Source organism: Botryllus schlosseri, chromosome 4 (assembly GCF_051294905.1).
Source record: "Botryllus schlosseri isolate E-star chromosome 4, Bs_hap1, whole genome shotgun sequence".
In the NCBI taxonomy this organism is placed as follows: Eukaryota; Metazoa; Chordata; class Ascidiacea; order Stolidobranchia; family Styelidae; genus Botryllus; species Botryllus schlosseri.
In genome coordinates, this window is record NC_137239.1 from 22432191 (window position 1) to 22454556 (window position 22366).

General features: G+C 40.8%; 2 protein-coding genes and 1 long non-coding RNA gene across 3 annotated transcripts; 2 read left to right on the forward strand and 1 right to left on the reverse strand.

Annotated features, from left to right (window-relative positions):
- The first annotated feature begins 889 nt into the window (after positions 1–889).
- On the forward strand, positions 890–14027 carry LOC145437456 (uncharacterized). Its single transcript, XM_080314716.1, has 9 exons — positions 890–1046; positions 7633–7778; positions 10364–10511; positions 10768–10940; positions 12000–12159; positions 12787–12918; positions 12973–13125; positions 13606–13737; positions 13902–14027. The coding sequence occupies exons 1-9, from the start codon at positions 954–956 to the stop codon at positions 13989–13991; spliced, it is 1227 nt and encodes a 408-aa protein (XP_080170842.1). The 5' UTR covers positions 890–953; the 3' UTR covers positions 13992–14027.
- Positions 14028–15932: 1905 nt separating this feature from the next.
- Positions 15933–16888, forward strand: LOC145437457 (uncharacterized). The gene is made up of 3 exons (XM_080314717.1): positions 15933–16315; positions 16426–16566; positions 16665–16888. The coding sequence occupies exons 1-3, from the start codon at positions 16260–16262 to the stop codon at positions 16771–16773; spliced, it is 306 nt and encodes a 101-aa protein (XP_080170843.1). The 5' UTR covers positions 15933–16259; the 3' UTR covers positions 16774–16888.
- A 1683-nt stretch (positions 16889–18571) lies between these two features.
- LOC145437458 (uncharacterized) lies at positions 18572–22256 on the reverse strand. The gene is made up of 2 exons (XR_013914669.1): positions 22038–22256; positions 18572–18868 (listed from the first exon to the last, which is right to left on the reverse strand). It is a non-coding gene; the product is annotated as an uncharacterized LOC145437458 (long non-coding RNA).
- Between the last annotated feature and the right edge of the window lie 110 nt (positions 22257–22366).

The window sequence follows — 22366 nt, forward strand, 5'->3', positions numbered from 1 at the left end:
GCAATATAAAATTACCGTACTGGATATGTTGAGAAATCACCAAACAGTTCGGGCATCGTGATGTCATAGCGGTGATGAGCATCGGACGGACTCGAACCTGACATTGCACAATTTTGGGCAGTCGGATCGGATTCGAATTCTATTGCAGATTTTGTTTCGGATATTTTAGAATAGTTCTAACCAAACGTGACTTTTGGTTTCAATTCAAAAGAAAAAATAGTGCGTTCGACAACCAAACACGGACAGTAGCCTATAAACACGTTTTGATAGGACCTTACTGGTAGCATTATAAAGTTGTTCAGTCAAAGGTCGAAGCAAATATAAATCTGCTAACGTTAACCTTGGCCTTTATAAATACCATTCTGTTCGTATGTATAATTGGGATTCTTTGGAAAGGTTATTCGATCCGGATTTTTCGGATTCTCGACTGCATTATTCGCATTCGCGAAGATATTTGCTTGAGATTGTTCGGATTCGTACGAATAGTTCCTCATATAGAGTCGAGCTGTGGGACGATTCGGATTGTCAGAAATTAATATCCGCTCATCGCTGTGTCATACTCGGACGTGAGCACGTAAGCTTGGAAATTTATCACTGAATATTTGAAACCCAATAGTTGGCTGATAGGTCGTTGATCCATAAAAGGTGTATGATTTTCACAAGTTCGAAAATGTGTAGGTAATGCACTCCTCATACTTCTCCCGCTGGATCTGTGCCGTCTATGATTACAACATGACATAAGATAACGCGTCACACCACACGGCACAACAGTATATGAACTACATATTTCACTGCATAATTCCCGAATACGTTCACTCAAGGCGGAAACTGCAATGCATACAGCGGCGAAACCTGGCGGTCACTGTTACGTCACAATCGTACTCGATTGTAATATTGCTTGGAAAGGTAACCCTATCTCCGCGGGTCTTATTGATAGGTAGAGATGAGCAATAATGAACCCCTCTGGCGTTGAAGGCCAATCCTGGCCAAGCGATGGCCTTGATTTAGTGGAGAGACTGAAGATCATGCAATCGGAGTATACAAGAGTGAGTGCCCTTTCAAACGTTACCCAAAGTGTTTGCTGTGATAATATTAAGCTGCATTAAGGTATTCTCTTTATGGTATCAGTGACTTTGAGCATTGCCCCTATATGCATGTGGGGCGAGCAACAGCGATAACTGTATGTATATGCTACCAGGCGTAATAGGTTAGACCCGTCACGGTTAGACTACTGTGTTGTATCTGAGTCATGACTACAAGTTACAACGACATTCTAAGCTCATAATATAGTATTTCGCAATTCAATTCAAATACCGGAAACGACGTTCTTGGATTGAAACACGTTATTTCGATTTTTCCCACCTGGGTGAATTGAAATCCACGCAAGCGAATGACTGTAGTGTTATTGTTAAGCCATCAATGTGACTATATCCCAGTTTTTCTCAGCCTTTGTGGCGCTTTTACCCCTTGAGCTTTCAGGAAAAATAGGCTTGCCTGTTCAACAACATTTATAGCACACGACGAATAACTCAGTTAATTTACTGGTGGCTTTTGTAGCTGTGACTGCAACCAAAAAGAAAATGTCGCTAGTTCTACACCTCATTAAAGATAGTTTCGTATTTTTTCGGCCTTTACCATTTCCATTCTCTTATGGCAACGCCGTGCAAATGTGCATGATGGGTTGATCACGTACGTGCGTGGATTTGTGGCCTAATACAAATTTTGGATGCTATTATATAAATTCAATACTTCTGGGATGGGGAAAAAGTATCGAAACCATAATGTACCTAGCCATAACACAGCTACTTGTTAAAGCATTCTTCACAAATACGCATACACGGCGCACAATTTGACACTGCGTCTTCGATTTTGTTGAAGTCGCCAAGAGTGAGTTTTTTTGGAATGCCTTGGATCAAGTTTGCAGACCCAGGGGGTTTGGGGTGTGTTATTTGACTCGTTTTATGGACATGGGGTTGTCGCTACGCTATGTGGCTTTTTGAGGGGGAGATTATTCTCGCATTGCCTGATTTTGTTGCTGTGTACCAAGTAAAATGTAATTTTTGCGGTCTCCCCAGACCGTCCGTGAAATGGCAAAGTATCAAGTTTGACAGCTCTGCAGGAACTAGGTGATACAACGGAACCTCTTAAGTATCTCATACCTTGATAATCCAACAAAAATTATAAATGCAACTTTTTAACACAACATTTGCTGAAATTAAGTGCAACTTTCCCGCGATTTTGGTGCAACAAAAACTTGCCCTAGTTATCACACGTTTTGCAAAATTGGAGGTTTCACGGACCCCTGAAATTTCTACGTGGACCGCGGTCGGGACCCACTGCATTGAGACGTCGTAACTGTATGGTCGACGTGTAAAGTTCAAATATACAAGTTCCACGCGACCACAAAGCTCTACATCACATTAAAGATAATTTGATATATATCGACTGCAACTATTCCATATTGAACTTTGTGACAATGGTGTCGGTTGGTCGCGACTCCACAGATATGTCCGCTTCACAAACGTGCGTGGCTTTGTGCTACATGCATGTATGCTGCGATACGTCCAATCGAGCTTTCAAGGACTTCCACAGTGGAAATAGTATCGAGACTATGATTCTCGTTGATAAAGTAGAGGGCCCGAATGATTGTGACAAGCGTTCTCTAAATATGGACACAAACTAGTCTACCCGCATTTTAAGTACTTGACTTCGACAACTGACAATTCCCGGTCTCGTGGGGCTAAATAGAAAAATGTCAAGAGAGCGATGGATTGTAAACCGTTCACTCAAATGTGATATGTGTCATTAATCATAGATTTATGCTTGTACCCCCGTCAAGGCTCATACGCGTGTTGGGGATCTAACTGTTATGAAACCCGGTCGAGATACATTATCGATCCCACCGAATATCTGTCTTAGTAGTGAAACTTTGTTATATTTACCACCGATCAACTATAATATTACTCAATTTATAATTGCAGTTCAACAGAATGTCACATGCAGTGGTTCCCTGTCTTGGGCGGCTGCTTTCGAAATTGTGTCTCCGATACTAACGTAAAATTTCCAATGACACTATAAATAGTACGTTGTAGTATTTAAAAATATATTGAGATCTCGTGATACCAGTGGTGGCCGTACGATTGGGGGGGCGAGACTTCCAGGGGGCTATAAGTATGTAATCGTAGACCCCCTTTCGCATCTATTATTACTAAATTAATGCTAGTGCGCCATATGGAAGGGAATTATGTGATGTGTATATGACAATATAACACGGCTTTAAAGCAGGCTTGAATGTTGAATTGCTCTAGCTCCTGGGCCTTTATCATACATTGTAAAATTATAAAAGAAGTGACCCCGTTTAGCATAGCTCATTGTCTTCATGTGCAAGATGTATGGTATGTAGCGTGAAATAATAGTTTAGCGATCCAACTGCTGCAGGCTAAATAGACAACACTAATCTGGAAAGCTATCGGCTGACATTAGTAATATGCCAGCACACTACATCAAGGTTTCAGCCAGGCGCTGGATTAGGCTATATATATTATTGCGTGGTTGCAAAGGATAGACTACATTAAATCCAAGCAGACTACCTCTACCGCATGTAGAGACTTGATGATCATCGGGATGGAATTTTTCTAGCGAATGCAAATATTCGATGATTGATCCATCTGCACGGAATCATCTTCTTGATTGGTACACGGATTTCCACGTTTATTCGCCATAATCCTTGAAAAAAGCGCTTAAACCAAAGAGGGGGCCTTCGACTAGGGGGGCCCTGGGTCCACCCCAAAAGGCACCACTGCGTGATACAAAGGCTCTTACTCGCGATTCTGACGACACTTTTAGTCATAAAAGTTATCCCCAAACAGCTTTCTACTTTTCAAAATCAACATAGTGAAAAGTCTACTAATAATGTTCAAGTATATGTGGAAATATAGCAGTATAATAACGGTCAAAGCCTGATAGCGTACTCCGTAAAAATTGAAGTACATCGTTACTGATCACCTAAAGAGTGACCAGCTCTCACTAAACGATGCAACACCGAGGACTCAATGTCGGCAATTCTATACGCTACTGAATCGGTGCAGCCGCTTAGCATCCAATTAAAACTATTACGCTGCAAAGGATTTGTGGAACATGATACCCCATACACGCCAAACTATATATCCTTGATACTGTTACCACTTAAATAATTTATTGAAATACCCTTCTCCAGCAAAGCACAAGTCTTGAAAAAAAAAACTGGATCAAGTGTTCTATACGTGTCTGGCCTTCTCAGGAAATCGTATAGTATAGTGTTGTTTCCGAAAGGCGAAGTTGGTAGCTAATGCATTAAACATCTCGGCCCCGGGCACCTACGCGTGAATGAAATCGCATTTCTATATTGTGTGTACTTTTAATGCATTGTATTGGAACCGCGTCCGATCAAGCCTTAACTGTAGCTAATGCACCTTGGTAGAGTATAAGCCAGGAGTGGGCAAACTACGACCTGTAACATCGTTTTGTGCGTTTTGAGCGTCAAGAGACGTTGAAAAAATATTGATAAACTGGGTGAAAAAATAAATTACTGTGGGTACTTCATTAAACATTTTCGTAATATGTTTCAATATGATAATGATATGTTATATTCTTACCATGATATTTTTATTTCATTGATGGTGCGATGGCCCGATCTATAGAGGCCCATGCATTTTGAAAGGTTTTATTTGCTAAACATCAGGAAAGTCGACTTTCATCCCTGATTTTGACAATGAGGATGACAAGCTTCTTAATTCTCGTTAATGAAATTTCAATATCATAAAGGGGCCGTGTCTGAAAAAGTTAGACAACCACTTCCATATAATCAAATAAAAATATTGAATTTTGGCTTACTATCCCAATTTTACATAGTACGGCCCGCGAATGTATTCAAATGTTGAATGCGGCAAGCGAGCTCAAAAGTTTGCCTACCCCTGGTATAGGCAGAGGTGGTCAGTATCGAAGTACTTGCAGTAGGCTATTTACTCAAATAAACCTGTCTGAGGAATTTCGGGGGTGATTGCACCGAGTATCAACTAGAATTTAATTTTCACAAAAGTTAAGTAAAGCGCAGAAGTTTCGTCGCGCTTCGCGTAAAGTAGATCTGCAGTAACGTTTTCACTTAATTATAAATGAATATAATATAGGTCGCGGGTTGCGGGGTTCGGTTGAATACCGCATTGTCGCCCGTATGACATGTTTCATTACAATGAATATGACATATAAAAACGTATCTATCTATCGTGTCGTAATCTAGCAGCACATGGCGTGTCCTAATCTGAAAAAGTCGTTGTCTCTGACTTTTGTGAGCGTTAAATCCGTTTTAGCAGACCACCGCTGAAGCTTTCTTGACAAAAGACATGAATATATTTTCCCCTTTTTTAGGAATAGTATTTGTATTTGTTTTTTAATTCGCAGCATCATTACTTTTAGTTCTTCTAATTTATTTCAGTTCTTTTGTTTGAAAAACATACATGTCGAAGTTGAAGGTGTCCGGTCAATACCGAGAAAACCATTACCGAGAATGGACATCACCGAGAATGCAATGTAGGCTATGCAATGCAGGCCTGTTATGCTTGTGTACAGGTCGTGTACATGTGCTATTATGCAATCGTGCAATGTGCATCACGACTTTGCCACATTCGGTGTCGATTCTCAGTTATAAATTTCTCGACAACGCCGTCTCAGTAAATTAGATTCTTGGCATTTGGCCATTCTCGGTAATGTCCATTCTCGGTGGTGTCCATTCTCGGTAATGGTTTTCTCGGTATAGGTATCGAAACGTACCCGTCACCGTATTATAAGGCCTGTAGTTTCGGCGAAGAGAAATACGGAGAATTTGTATTGGATACGGTGTTAAAACTTTGCGCGATTAGAAATATGCCGGATTGTAAAAATGCCAGATAATGTAATTTTATTTCCGGAAAATAGAATCAATACCGAAGAACCGAAGTTTAAAGCCAAGTGTAGTATTGATGCTATTTTCCGGAAATAAAATTACATTATCTGGCATTTTTACAATCCGGCATAGTTCTAATCGCGCAAAGTTTCAACAGCGTATTCGATACAAGTTCTCCGTATTTCTCTTCGCCGAAACTACAGGCCTTATAATACGGTGACGGGTACGATGTCATGACATTTTCTGTTCGGGTAAACAAAAGATCAGAATCGCTTTTCCATAGCAAAACTGTCATTTGCAACCCATTATGCAGTCGAATGTTTATTGCTGTCGAAAATGTTTGCCTCCTGGGATGTTTCAATATGAATAAAGCTCTCTTCACCTTCCGTATGGCTCAACTCACAGCGTTTGAGAGTCCATGCGAATGTATTATTACTGTGTTCACAATTACTTAGTGGAGTAGATTTAAAGCCAACCAATTCTACTTATACTTGGGGTAGTTTTAGTTTTATTTTAAAAGTACTACTTCTACTTGAGTAGTTTTCTTGACTACATTGACCATCTGTGGATATATACCGCCCGAATTACGAATAGAAAATGTGGATCACTGTTCCGCTGCTGAAAATCCTGTCCGGGGAAGGACGAATGAACAAAGAATTTCAGTATCTCTTCCCATACTCAAATTTAATTATTAATGCAAACGAGTTTGCAGCAAACTATATACTTGGATGGGAAATTTAGATTTGAATACCGGCGAAAACGTTTAAGTGATAAACGTACGCAAAGCCACGTCCAAATCTACTTTTGAAGCTACCTTGTTTGTTTTGGGGTATTCATGGTGTTACTCGACTACTATGGTCATTTACACCAGGCCGATAATTCTTTTGTATTTTCCGTAACTGCCGACTTATAGCACGGCCCACCTCTAGACTTTTGTAAGACACCGCTGACGCGGATGAGGTGGCGAGGAGGTTGAAGCTACCTATTTGAATACTTTTAAGGCCAGGCGTGGCCAACCTTTTTAGCCAAAAGACCACATGACATTTACGAACCTTTGCGCGGGCCACTTGGATGTTGATGATTTTTTTTTTTAGTCTTACGATAGGAGCGAACCGGATTACGTAACGGTGAAAACGATACTTATTATATTAATACGCATTAAAATCACCAACAATTATGACATGAGTAGCAACGCCCACTATTTTACAGTTTTACCGGTCAGTAACCAAAACCTTATATAAACTCCTCTTCGGTATCTCTTAAACTCCATATTTTAAGCATTACTACAGCGGATATACTTGAACTAGCTCCATATCTTCTTTCCGAAATCACTCTGTTGTAGGCAATCCTTGCTTAGATTTTACAGCACCTTATTTCCATCACTTGTATGTACAATTCTTACACATATATTTGCTATAGTGACCGCCCCTGCTGCAGCCACCATCAATACTCTCGGCATATGATAAACCTATCCACCTATACTCCCCTGTGTTATCCGCTATACGAGATGCGAATTCGTACGTCACGAGGAAAAAATAAACGCACAATTTAATAAGGTCTCCATCACGAATAACGATGACTGACTTATAGCCTGTCAACCCCGCCACAGTGCGCAATGCGCGATATCTTCAGAGATATCCAATCTGACATCACAACAAGTCTATATAACACGCGTGCCATACCTGATTAGTGAAGATGTGCAAAATCGATTACAGAAATACCAGGATTGGCCGCCTCAGTTTCAACAGTCCATACGACCTACATCAAACAATAGGATTGGAAATGACACTCTGGCTGAGATGGACTTGACAACCATATACGACGATACGTACAAGGAACACCCAGAACATGTCAGAACAAAGTAAGATTGTAGACATGTCGTGATTCCGATGCTTATAAATAGCAGGGGGGTTGGTAGTTGACCTTGGAAATGAGCTTGTTTATGATGATACATGATATGCACGCTTACGACATTGCGTGTCCGCGCATAAGTGGAAAGCTTCAGCACGCTTGCAAGTTCCAAAACTTACATGGTCTTAGCCGGAGTTTAACTAGACCAGAATGGGCCAGCAAAAAGCATCCGCAAAATATTAACCAACGAATGCTCATCAATATTGATGCAGATCCAATGGTAATCTGACACTATTAGGCCTATACATCGATTGACCAAATCAGTTAATTCTTCTTTTGTCGTATAATACAAGGTATCTTTCTGGCGCTAATGGTAATTCGTCGTCCCTTATTCTACATAATTTATAATTTATGCCCATTTTATTGAATATTCGTTGGCGCGCTGGTCGTGGCGACAGCGACATTCACGAGCTCTATGCAAACGCTGTATAACACGAATAATAAAATTGTAACGAAGATTCGGTGGACACAGAAGCATTGCGTTGCTGCAAAACTCGCATCAATCTCCTGCGTTTTCGACAGACTCACATTTTGATACGACATTGATTGCCGCGATAAGTTAATAGAGACGGTTGCTTCTTTAAAAAGCTTCGTTCGGGGTTAGCAGTCTTGATTTGGGCGATAGAGCTAAAAGAACCGACCTGCGACAGTTGAAGCCAACCAATCACCATGAATCTAAAGACAAATCAGCGAATAGACAACATTAAAACAACTATGTGCACCATCTAATGTTGATAGTTTCTTAGGAAAATGTAGTGTCTATTCTTGCTAATTACAGAGTCCATAGCTATTCATCACGATCACTTGTCTTCCGTACAGGTGTTGGTATAATTCAGCGTCTAAACAAGACTTAATCGTTTCTCAACCTCCATCATTGCCATCTGCGTGATATACCAACGAAATTCGACCCATTCGCTTAACGCTGTAATCTAATATGGGATAGCTCACGCTACACGAGAGGCATTAATGAACTCATGGCATTGCTCTTTTTTTCGTCATAATGCAATTTGGCTTCCAATTTCGCGGCGATATCACATGTAAAAGGGTACACGAGTAGCTCTTAACGGATGTATCATGGCGTATAGATCTATTTAGGCAAAGCCACATTTTTAAAAGGTCGCCACTATATACACTAAATATACTCGGCTACATACAACAAACAGCTTTCATACACTATCCCACTGGTAATTATTCTTGAGGCGACAAAATATTGAATCAGATGTCGCAAGAGATTGGATCGATAAACAAGCAGAACCAATACTATAATAGTGGTCGGGCAGACAAATTATAGAAAATTACGTGACCCATGCGTGTAATGTAGTTTCCTTGTATATATGATCTGATATAGACACCAGATTTTTGATATCTATATGTGTAATCAAGATGACGTATCTTACAAGTATCGTCTGAACGGAATGCCGTGTTGAGATGTCATTAAAATTGACGTTTGCGGCATTGATATTGATGGGTAACGCGTTTACTGGGAGGATTTCGTGTCTTTGATTCTGCGGATTTGAATAAAGGTAATTACGATACCGTAATTTATAATGGTTTCTGTTGAATGTTGAATGTTCACTGATTACATATGTGCGAGTGTCGCATATGCAATATTGATGATCCAACCTCAAATCCTTCTTATACCTTATGACATAATTGCCCCACAATCCATTATGAATATTATGCCGGCAACCGCAAATTGATGGTCAAACATGTAATCTACAGGGCATAATTGATTGATACAAATGTATGTTGAACTGCCCTGTCATTTAGTGCAGTGGTTCTTAACCGCCGGTCAGCGTCAAATCTTCTGCCGGTTCGCCAAATACATTACATTATTACGCCACAATTACAAAATGTAAGAAGTTGGACACTTTTGCATTAATTAGGGAAATGAAACATCAAATTTGACATTTGAAATTTGGAACGCATTTTTCTGCATCGCATCGCATAGTATAAGTATACAGTTCGTGGTCTACCTTGGACTTAGCATACATCACATGCTCCAATGTACGAAACTATTTAGAAGTAACTTACAACTCGTTTAAGGCCAGTTACCTGTAAAAGCGAGAAAGACTTTTTATATAGAAATCACTAAATCGACGGTACTACATTTAGCGACATTTGACTTCATAATAGAGGCTATAGCTGACAGCAAAGTTGCATTTCTTTGAAAAGAAACCGAGCAATTAAAATCGAGTTTGAGGACGTTGCCTTGCAGAAACTTCGATAGAACCACGAGCAACAATTCCAGTATTTGCTGTTGACTTTCATAAATTCGTCGTAATTATATTTTGGCTTATAGTTTTGATTTTTGAAGGTTCATCAGTTCACAAAATTTGTTTTGAAATTTTACCAGACCACATGAAAGTCAGAACAATCTATTAAAACTTGTTTTTAATACAACAAAATACTCTAGTTATGGTGATCTGATCATCCATCATGCTCAGTAATGATCACCGTGTGCAAACTGCGCAAAAGCTGGATCGGTACGAAATTTCTATAGATGGAATCGTTGGTCAGGTCAATGTGTTTTAGATGCATCAGGCCGCGTCAGCGACATATCAGCACATACCGCGACTACATTGAGTACATATCAACTTACAAGGATAACTTTCGCAACGTCTTAACGAAGAGAAGGAAAGCTTTTCAACCGCCTGCCGATAATAGACAGCTTTTAGGATCTGTGAGTAGATTTTCATATAATCTTGAAATTGCATCGATTACGCCGTGCTGGAAACGTTGAACCAGTTAATATGAATCTGATGAAGGTAAAACATGGTTGTTGTTGTTGTATGTGGGTTTGCTACAGCTTAACTAATTATGACGTCACAACATTATGAATGATGTGTAAAGTTCAAATGCACCGTTTGTACGTTACACGCACTCACGCAGTGGCCTACACGAAACGCTGCGCACTCATGCCATGATGTGTGTTACAGGATGACGAAGAAGAACAAGGCACCATCAACCAGCAGGCGTACCGACTGTACACGATGGACGAATTTCTCGCGGCCAAGAGAGACCCGATCGTAGCGCAACAGGAGAAGGGTGCGGTGATCCCGGATGTGGAACAGAGAATGAGCTTGTGCGCAACGGCCGAGGGCGCGTCGAGGTAGGTCATTACCACAGGTGCTCAGAGTGGTCTTTGCCGATCCTCAAATTGAAGTAGAAGTATCGCCGTAAATAGCTACTTGGTTACAAGTAGAAGTATTGATTTCTAAGTTAGTACAAAAGTAGCTATTCTAGGCCTAGTTTTTCCTAAACTCTGAAAACTGTGGACGTTGGAGTAATCTACAAACATAAACACCCGAGAAGGGGTGTGAGTGGGCAACACCTGCTTTAGTATTCTACCTACTGAGGTCGACAGTACCACAGACTCAAACTCCGACTCTCCGAGTCCTAATATATTCTTCAAAGAACCCCGACTCCAACACTCCTGTAAATCTTCTCGGAAAATGTATAACAGAATTACACTTTTTAGAGAATCAAAACAATCAACCTATTCTTTTGAATTTAAAAAGAGTTAGTTTCTGTTGTCTGTGGTATTCATGGTGTGTGTCGGCTACAATGGTCATGTACACTAAGACGGTTTTCTTTATTTTGATGCCGTAGATGCCGACTTGTGGCACGGCCCACTTCTAGACTTTTTTACCTGCGAGTTGTAGGTAGATCTAGGCTCCTCTCGTCAGCTCATCCGTGTAAGCGGTGTATTGTAAAAGCCTAGAAGTGGGCCGTGCTACAAGTCGGCATCTACGGAATAAAAATGAAGAAACTTGACCTGGTGTAAATGACCAATGACCATAGTAGTCGACGAACACCATGGATACCACAACGACAACGACAACTTGTAGCACGGCTCACTACTAGGCTTTTTCAAAACACCATTTACTCGGATGAGGTGGCGGGGACGAGCCTAGAAATTCCATAACTTATGCAACTGCAACTTTACCATTTCGTAGAATTTGAAAGCATTTGGTTCGATTTTTAAAGTAGTTGGAGTCTGACTCAGAGCATTTTAATAACCATCGTCCGAGTCCAGTCAGTATCTCTTTGTTTTCTCAATTTCGACTGTCACTACAAAGGGTTATCCAAATTTCTATGCTATGACTCCAACTCCAGACTCCATAACTCTGGGTCCACGTGCCACCAATTTTGCTCCGTGTGATTGCAGGGAAGATCAACGTAACAAGATGCTGTTTCTCACGACTAACAAGGCCGATTACGATTACAAGCGACCGTCCACGGTCCCGCTAACAGCGGCTATCATTAAAAGTCGCGGTCAACGCAGAATATCCAGCATCGGACCGTTCTCATTTCGGTCGACTTTTCAGGTGAAACCGACAACCCAGCATAATCAGAGGTGGTCATTTGGTCAATGTAGACAGCGTTGGTACTCTGTTAGAAGTAACGCAGTATATATTTCTACTCAATTACAAGTATAGCAATAACAATTTCCGAAACATGTCTTGAGGATGACTCGACTCGGACTTCAGTCAACGTTTTATATGACTTAAATTGACAAGGCATTTCCGAAATGTGGATTGCCTCAGGTCACGGAGTAAAATGTACGAGTCAATTTCAAGTCATCAAGTAATCTGTGTAGATTAAATAGCTATATCCTGTATGTTCGGATTGTTCGAGATACGATGGTGTGACCTGCGATAGCAAAATAGACGTTTAAGTAGCCTAGTCCAAAAATTAAACCACATGAGTAAGATACTACAATTAGGCAAATACTTTCTACTTTACAATATTCAACTTGTCAAAAGGAAGTAGTTTTGCCTGAAAAGTAGAAGTGGAAGTCACCTAAAGCAAAACCTCTTCGGTAGATAGTGAAAGCAGGCGAAACTTCACTTTGGTGCTACGTAAGAGTTGAAGTACTTCGTTGCTGACACCTCCGGAAATGATTGCTTATTTGCGAGCAGCGATACTGAATCGCTCCTACCAATGTACAACAGGACGACTTCATCCACCACCCGTTTCAACTCCGACCAAAGCCGTTCAAACCTGTAGAGAAGTATGTGGCGCCTGATTCGCCGTTTCAGCCTCGCACTTTATACGCAGATGACTTTAAAATGTTGCCAGTCCAGGTACGCTACGGCAATCCCAACATAGACCAGCGCATACTGAAATGTGTGTTTTAGTTCCAAGGGCGTCGCAAGCCAGAACAGGTTGAAAACCAGTGGAGTACGCAGAGCGAGTGCGATCACTTGTTGACGACTCAGTACGATTCCCAGTTCGTGGAACCGCCGAAAGGTGGCGCCAGAAGACTACCATTGAGGCCGAAATCGAAGAGGGTAACCAACAGTCGTCATGCATGAATAGTGTTTCCTTGGGGGGCTGGTGATAGTTCTTGAATTAGGGTGATAAAGCCTTGAGGAATCGCATCAACACCAGAGGTGGTCACCTATTGACTGTTAAAAGTATATGTAATCCCTCGGCCAAATGTTCAAAGTCACTAGAGCATATACTCAATTTCCGATTTTCAAGAAGACTTAAGTATAAGTATAAAATGAATGGCCAGAAAAGTACTAAGCCAAGTAGTTTGGGGAAGAGGGATCAGGCGCCACTGACGCTTGCGGATCAATCGTCAGCAAGAACTTTCAAATCGCAAGAGGAAAAAAATAAAATGACTGTTGCTTGACATAAGTCTTCGCTGTAATGTGCAGTGTAGATTGTACAATGTACAATGTACATGCACATATATCTATTCGGAAATTCGTTTCGATGAACCTACTCACAGTCGAACAAACTCTATCGGACATGTTTTATTTCAGGGAAACAAAGGAAAATTTTATCACGATACCTCCTACAACAACAGCTACTTAACCTACGATCTGAAGAAAATAAAACCGAGATCAAACTACAAGCAAGCGCCTAAATATGTACCGCCTGAGATCAAATTTCAAGTAAGGAATTAGCGACATATACGTATGAAGGATCGGGGTAATTACTGGTTAAGCCATTTTCTAAACTCTATAATAATCAGCTGAATGTTCTGATGAATTAGAGGTAACTCTCTACCCTTTCTCTCTGATGAGGTCTTAGTTTCACAACCTCGATTTCATTCCAGGACGAATCCACGTCCCGGGCTCACTATAGAGGCGAACATGGACCTCCCAGCAAATTGTGCCAGCCCGCCGTGACACCGCGAATCAAATGAATTTGTAACATCAGCAATATACCATCTGTAAAGGAATGTCGTGATCGTACAGCTCGCTTGGGCCCCGCAATCACGATTAAAACGTGGGGTGTATAGCTACTAGCTAGGCTACTACACGATTTGTCTTCCTTTTTCAAGAAATCGAAATTGTCTTCCGATGACGCCCGAATATCCTCCTTGTTGGCAATTCGTCCTCCTTTATAGCTTTGACAGGCAAGAGATTGTACACTTTGTACAGGCACAACTAAAAACGCCATAAATGACGCGTATTATGGATTTTCGCGAGTAGTGACGGCAAGGCTGACTAAAACAGGTCAAACGATCAACAATAACCTAAATTGTGTTCGGCGGGTCTTACGGGAGTCGAGTTGGAAAAATCACTTTCCTTGTCAACGCCACAGTATTTTCCGTGAAAATCCTTAAAATGACAGTTTTCTCTTCAGATATTATAAGCTTTGTGATTTGTAAAAGATGTCCTCTTTTCCAGATCTCAAAATATGGCAACCCTGCGTCCTAGGTCTACCAAATTCTCGGACATTTTGACATCACGTCATCGGTACAAACCCCCCCCCCGCCTTCCCACATTTTCGAATGCCACTTCCAAATATTCGAGATTTATTCCAATATAGTGTACCCTTTCGGTGCATATTTTAGGCTTGCTGTGGAATGTACCAACTCGATACTACCAAGCGTACTAAGCTTGTATGGCCCATATTGAGCAGAAGATACGTCACGCAACGCAGTTCGTTATATCAGGGATTTCAAACATACGACCCGCGGGCAACATCCAGCCCGCCAGAGGATTTTATCGGTCCACGAAGCATTTATTAGTACATTGAAGAATTCCTGCGTTATCCAGCACATTCACAACAAATGTTGGGATTTTTGCAGGAAATACTTCCCTTAAATATGGCATGTAGACGGCAACTGTCCATAGGCCACATTATAACCACACGACCATGCACTGCGCTGTGGTCTCACTCTACTTACCACTTGGAACAACTCGATGAAATTGTCAACCAAATTCGGGAAGGCAGAAAGCGCACACTGAGTTCAGAGTTCTATGGCAAAATGAGCCAACAGTAGCTATTCACAGAAGCCAAAACGAGAATGCGGAACCGTTATATGCGGTTTACATGGTAGTATATTAGCTACGTTACATAATATATAATTCAAATATGCATGGTCGCACTGCTGTGTCACTTCCAACCCAACAGGTTCCCGGACTTGAAAGAAACCATACCCGCGATTTAATGATATTAAACCAAATTCCACCAACTTTCGCTTTTACAATTAAATATCTTGTATTTTTTACAGCGCATAGCTAACGCCATATTACGACTAAAGAAAATGGGAGCTTAGAAATATGCCAATTAGTTAGCGCCACTGTCAATCGTGGTAGTTTGCCAATTCCAATGTTCGCGAATGAAAGTGTTGCGACTTGCTAGAATAAAACCCTATGATCCGAGCATTATCTATATATGCCTGATAATAAACTATTCAAGTGAAAACCGAAGGCAGGAGGTAACATTTTGGAATCAGTTTACTGGTCCGGCCCGCGAGCCATTTGCAGGCTTGAATCCGGCCCGCAACCCAATTTGAGTTTGACACCCCTGCGCTACATCATAGCCTACTATAATTTAATTCTTGCATAAATTTATCGAGGCCCGACTCTATCGATTAAGCGTATTCTGACGCAAGGATGCACGAAGGACAGCGCTGCTCGCATATTGTCGCGGTAACGGCATTATCTGAAGTCTGTGACACTACAAAGGCGAAACGAAATTGAATGGGCTATTGAAATAATACAAGTTTGCTACACAAAGCGGGATCAAGAGGCCACACGACGCTCCTTGAAATGCTTTTGTTCCCCGATTCACAAACGTGTAGTATTGCTTGCAAGGACGAGTATTTTAAGGTCAGCATCGGGTCGCCGTGGGGTTGTCAGAACATGGAAAGGGTGGAGAAGGCTAAAAACGTTTCATTATAATTTAGTACCCAAGTAATATAGAATCAAATATCAATGACTGTGAGTATGTGTACGTAAAGACATGTTAATTCAGTAAACGTAACGGAGAAGGAATGTTTACTTACGGAGATAGTTTAAGTTCTGTCGAGGTGATCGTAGATCGTAGCGTTTTATTGAGTAGCGCAACGGTTATGTACAGTAAAACAAACTAAACGTAGCTTACAATCGCTTCAAGATACATAGGTCAATAAGGCATACAACTAGCTCTGCTGTGTTGGTGTGGATCATACGATTGCAAAATGGATTCATCTCCTTACCGAGAAGGGGCGGCGGCCAGTGAAGAGGGATTTCAAAGGTATGACTACGATATCATCCAGCATCTAACTGAAGTTATCACTACGCGATCTACAGTTCGATAAGGGATTTAGGATGTTGACCATCCCATCATAATTCACCTCTGCGCAGGTTTCTCGACAGCATTCAGGCTCGCACAGTCATGTACGGCAGCAATGAGTTTTCCCGGGACAAACTAGACGATCTGACAGTGGGTAAAGCGCTAGATGAATTCGAGAGGTATTGGAAATACATACCTGATGCCTCCGAAAGGTATGGTATCGCTTAATCAAACTTGCTAGCCTATATTTTATAACAATGGAACTCTTGGTATGATGAGCTTACTAATGTTTTATGTATCCCATTTTAAGGCTGGATTGGACCCTGAAAATACGCGTGAATCCATTTTGGAAGGACGACCGCCATGGCCGGAATCATTATATGCTCAACAATGCTCCTAAATTATACTATCCTTACTGACGTAACCGCTGCGAAAGAATGCTGCACTTATGAATAAGCCTACAGCGATAATTGTTTTATAATGTCTTGACTTTCTTGGTTTCATCGTGTTCACAATACATGTGCTTTATCCGTATTCTTTATCGCTCATCTGCAAGATGACAGAAGATGAACCATCAACTTCCTTAGACAAGGAGATATTGGCCTATCGATAGGCGTACGGAGTCAGGGTAGATTGGATAATTATTGTGTTATCACAGAGGTTTCCAACCTTTTTCGTCTCGTGAACTCCTTTTGCCTATATTTGAGCTAATATCAACCCTAGGAAAATCTTGCCCGGTGACTAAAGAGTGTTTCAACGCACAACGATTTGTTGACGGAGCAATATAATAATGCCCAACCTATGTCGAATGTGGGCTACTTCCATATCAATTATTTAACACTTGTAATTTAGAAAATACCTAAATCAAAAGAAAGTAGGTCATCACTTTCCGTTGTGGCAACATTGCGCTAAATATGGCATTTTTACTGGTCGGCTAGTTGCAAACAAAAAGTAAATGACCAAGTTCGGTTGCGATGGCCTTGAGTTAAATTAATGACTTTGTATGTTTTTCACGTTAGCTCAGATGTTGGCTTAAAAAGGTAAACATTTTCGCCAGTGGCCTTGTGCTAACCTCGGCATGACTTTTCCCTGCTTAGTAACAGTTTGGTCGAGAGGTTGTCGCGGGACCAACGTCTCGCCAGCATCACTTTATCAGGTGCGGAATTTATACGCAAAGAAAAGAGTTTAAAGATACATCTAGCTATAAAAATCCGCCAAAAGAAAGAAACAGTTGTGAAGAGATAGTTTCATACTTAACAGTTCTACTATAAAAATCTAAAAACCTTGTGAATCCAGTGTATATTCTGATACAACCTCAAAGCCAGATTCTCCCCTGAAATTTTCAAAATTCCCACTAAAGGAGATATTCCTCCGATTGGGAACCACTGTGTTATCAGCGCATTTCTGAGAAATGTTGACATTTTTAGTACGATATACTTCCATCACATAGTCACTAAAGACAGAAAACGTCTAATATGTGTATCCCATTATAACCATCCGACAGCAGTATTGCAGCAGTTTCACTCTAGTCACCCGTCGGAACAAGTCAGTGACATTGACACTAAATTCAGAGAAAGCAAAAAACTGCACACTGACTTCAGAGTTTGTATGAGGAACTAATAATAATTATTATTATTATAATAAACCAAATTCCGACGTCCGCCTTTACAGGTAAATCTCTTGTATTCCTCACAGGGCATACGCAGAGCTGAAGTCACATTACGACTAAAACAGGAGCATCGAAATATGCCAACTTTTATCGTGGTCAGAACCACTGTTTTGGCGGCTTATAATTGTATTCAACTCGTGAATCGTCGTATTTCCCAATTTCGTCGTTTGCGAATAAAGTTGTTGCTAGAATTGAACCCCTGGCCCGTAAAATAAAGTATTATACCATTACGTATATAATATATATAGGCTTGAAAATAAAGTGAAGGACAAGAATATATGTATTGTATATGGAGGTCATATTTTGGAATCATTTGACTGGTCCGGCACGCGGGCGATAGGAAGGTTTGAATCCGGCCCGCGACTCAAGTTGAGTTTGACACCCCTGGGCCCTGACTAGTGTGATTAATAATAAATTCTCAATTCGTTTTTCATGATGCCATGATCCTTCCATATTCCACAACGAAATATGAATTGGAGGACCTGTCAGAATATCTGCCGTTTCTATTTTGTCGCTTTTTTCTCTGCACCCCTCACAAATCACACTAAACTGTTCCATATAGATTTTTTCAAACATTCAATTCAAAAATATGAGAAGGAACATATTTGCGCCGACATATTGCAACATAACTAATAATCCGTATACATAGAAATGCACTATGAAAATGACGCGATGATTTGGAATCGTTACATATACACGCCTACGCAGCGCCATTTTCAGAGATGGTTAGTGTTCATCCCACTTGCCCTTCCATCTCACACTCGTTTCCATCATCATCAACAAGGACGTACGTGCAATCATCTGTCAATACTGCTTCACACCCCTCTGCAAACGGACGTGAGGGCCTGCGAAAAAAGATGCTTTTGATAACAGAACGCCGACACTTACTCCTCGTAGAGGAATGACCCGAAGCAATGGGTGGCGTGAGTGCATGACTTATTTGTTATTTCGTTGTGACAGGATTAGACAACTTGCGTGCGTTCATCCGTTTATCAGTCAACCACTCCCGAGACTGCTGACATTGTAAGACATTTATTAGTTTGACATCGGCACACCTGCATATCATATATTTCGTGCATGAATTTGCAATTTTAACAGCACCATGTTAGAACGCTTCTCACACAGCCAGTAGCCTACTCGGCAAGCAATAGGCCTGTATATGCCTCTTTCAGTTTTGTTAGGCTTCCAGGGGTTGCAATCTTATATTCATCATTCGTCGAACTTGCTCCTTGCTATGAGCGTGCTTACTGCCAAGAGGTGCTCTACCCCGGCAAATCTCAGACTTGCTTTTAGCTATGGAAACCTTTTTCTAGTAGTATTGTTCAATTTTCGGTCCCTCTCAGATTGCCAGTCTCGCCACGATCATATAACAATATGAACGGCGGTGCTTGGGTAATGTCCTGTGCGAGTGATAAGTTAGTCGCAAGGACAGGGTGAATGTTGCATGGCCGTTGCAACACCTAGTTTGGAATTACTCTTGGTTGCTACACGCACAATTGCGCATGGAACTCTTTCCGCCTAGTCAATCGACAATCGTGTATAGTGTTGAATCTATTAATTCATCAATCAACTGATACTTTGTGCCTTATTATACCGCTTTCATTGGGATACCAATGATTATATATCAGCTGGGGTCGGCAACCCCCGACACGCTTGCCTATCGTGGCACGCGAGATGATTTTTCATGGCACGCCTAATGCTTTTACGGACACGAGATATTATAACCACGTTTTTGCAAAAAGGGCAATAGAGGTTTTTCAGATGAACAAAGCTAGAAGGTTACCCCAAAGGTATTTCGTAAATCATCATGAAACAGAGTCTTTTGAGGCAGATTTTATTTATCTATGAAAATTTTCCGCGCGTGGTGCGATTTATTGGAACCTAGTTTCTTGATTATAATGTGTGAAACTCCCCAGAATATATAAGTATATGGAAAATATGTTTTAAATATGCATCATGTGCAGAAATGAGTCCATCTGTATTGGCAATTATGAAAGAACGACAACCTAATATCATATGAAACCGTTCGGGTGCTTTAGTGCAGCCTGCGGGAGCGCGACTATAGTAAGATATATGAACCAGCATTTAGGCCCTGGGCATTTTCACGCTAGGAGACACGACCTAGGCATAACGTTTGGGAAACATGCAACCATGCGCCTGCGACCATGTGACTCTGTGCGGTGTGTGCGCTGCTAAAATGATTGGCGGCGATTTATTAAAATACCGCCGCATGTTGGCATAAACGTTCGACATCGATATGTCCACTGTTCAGGCGTCGAATAGTAAATGCGCGCCAGCTTGAGCCCCACGTATCAAATGAGACCCGTCGATGAAAAAAATGAGTCCCGTGTCGAAATGCGAATTTGGAATGGTGTTTGTCTTACGAAAGGAGATATTATTTATCGTTTCGTCTGTTGCGCGTCAGCCATTCCATTGTATTTGGATCGACGACCTTTACCGCGACCCTTGGAGCTTTGCAGACAAATCTGATGAATACTACTTATATTATATAATAGGTCTGTACTTGAACTTACGGGTAGTGGCATAAACTACGGACCGAATGCTACTTCAAATTTTTGACCTCAGCCATATAACGCGTCTTTAATTTTTACTACGTCACAATCAGAGTTGGATCAATCGTAATTTGTAATTGAGCGGAATGTAATTGTTTACATTTTTTCGTGTATTTGTAATTGTAATTAAAGCATTTCGTTTTGGTGTAATTGTAATTTGATAAAAATTTTGCCTAATTACAATTTCAATTACATCACATTGTTATTGAAACTTGACAAGCACAGGATAAAATAATGGAGCCTATTTACATTGGTGTGCTATGCGTGCCTCGTAAACTAGATATTTCAGCCATGCTAAACTGTTTCCAATACTTCAGTAGCAACAGAAAACTGTGTAAATTACAATATAGTCCAATCGTAATATTTCAATAATTGATGAACTGCAAATAAACTCTTCAGAAACCTGTGCTGAGCCATTTCCTACACCACGATCAGCGTTTTTTTTGTTTTAATCTTTGACCAGTACTGAGGCTTGCTGTAACAATTGCAAAAAAAGAAATTCAAGTTTTCAAACCAAGCTTTGATCAAACTTGATCACGCATTTGAAGAGATGTTCTTCCAATCATACCCCCCAATCTTAGTCAAATTTACTGGGGCGGGAAATTTTTCGCACCCTAATATTCATCAAGTGCAATCGAACAGTTTTAGAACAAGTGAAAATGTAAATGCGAACCAAAATTTTGCAATTTGCAGTTATCAGTGGCTTCTTTCCTTTTGCATTTATTTTAATTTTACACGCCTCATCGGTATCACCCTATTCACTGACGCCTCAGCAATTACATTTCATTTGCCTTACTCAGCTGTGTGACTTCGCTTGGTTACATTTCATTCAGGGATATCTAGAACTAGTTCTATCTAGTTCTAGATATCCCTGATTTCATTGCCTGTCTTGTATCCTATTCGTTGTTAGTATTTGTTTGTCGCTGAAACTTTTGGTTGTTAGCAGTCGCTTGAAAAAGTTTCCTGTGTTTGTATTTTTCAGCACTCATGATTGGGAGTAGTTCGAAAATTTTCGAGTTTTTTTTTCAATTAAAGGAAATTCTACGTATCATGAATGAAATATGAATAGCTTGTGATTGTTGCTAATTACGTCGCTACGGTTCTCAAAGAGCACCTCTCTACCGAATCAATTCCATGTCCAACACTGATTGTAATTGTAATTTAATTACATATTTAACAGTAATTGTATTTTGATATTTTAGCATGTAGAAGTTGTAATTTAATTCAAACATGAAAGGGATTAATTGTAATTGACCTGAATTAATGTAATTGATCCAACTCCGGTCACAATTGAAAATTTCGCCCATCACCAAAAAATAGCCATCCTGGATAATCCGAGAACTGCAGAGTAGGCCTATCGTAGTGACCTCTAGCTCTGGGCGGAGTTACGAAAATGATACATCGGTCCGGCCTATACCTCATCTGTAAAACAAGCACTTACGTGGTACAAGATGCCGCCCCGATTTCGAGGCAAGTGCAGGTCAAGCACGTTGGCATTACGAAAATGTCTCCAGGTTTGTGCGTCACGGTTCCATCGTAACAAGTGCTTTGATAATGCACCGAGGACTCGGCATTATATATCACACAACCCAACACAACAACCAACGCTACAACGTACTGCATCTCGAACTTCAATCGCGCTTTGGAACACAGTGAGAAACATCACGGTATTTTATCGGTGTCGGCAATGTGGAAACCGGTGACCCTGTACCTTTTTCGTGTTTTCCTGCGATCGACCAGCACCAGGTCTGTGAGAGAAATTGACTCAAT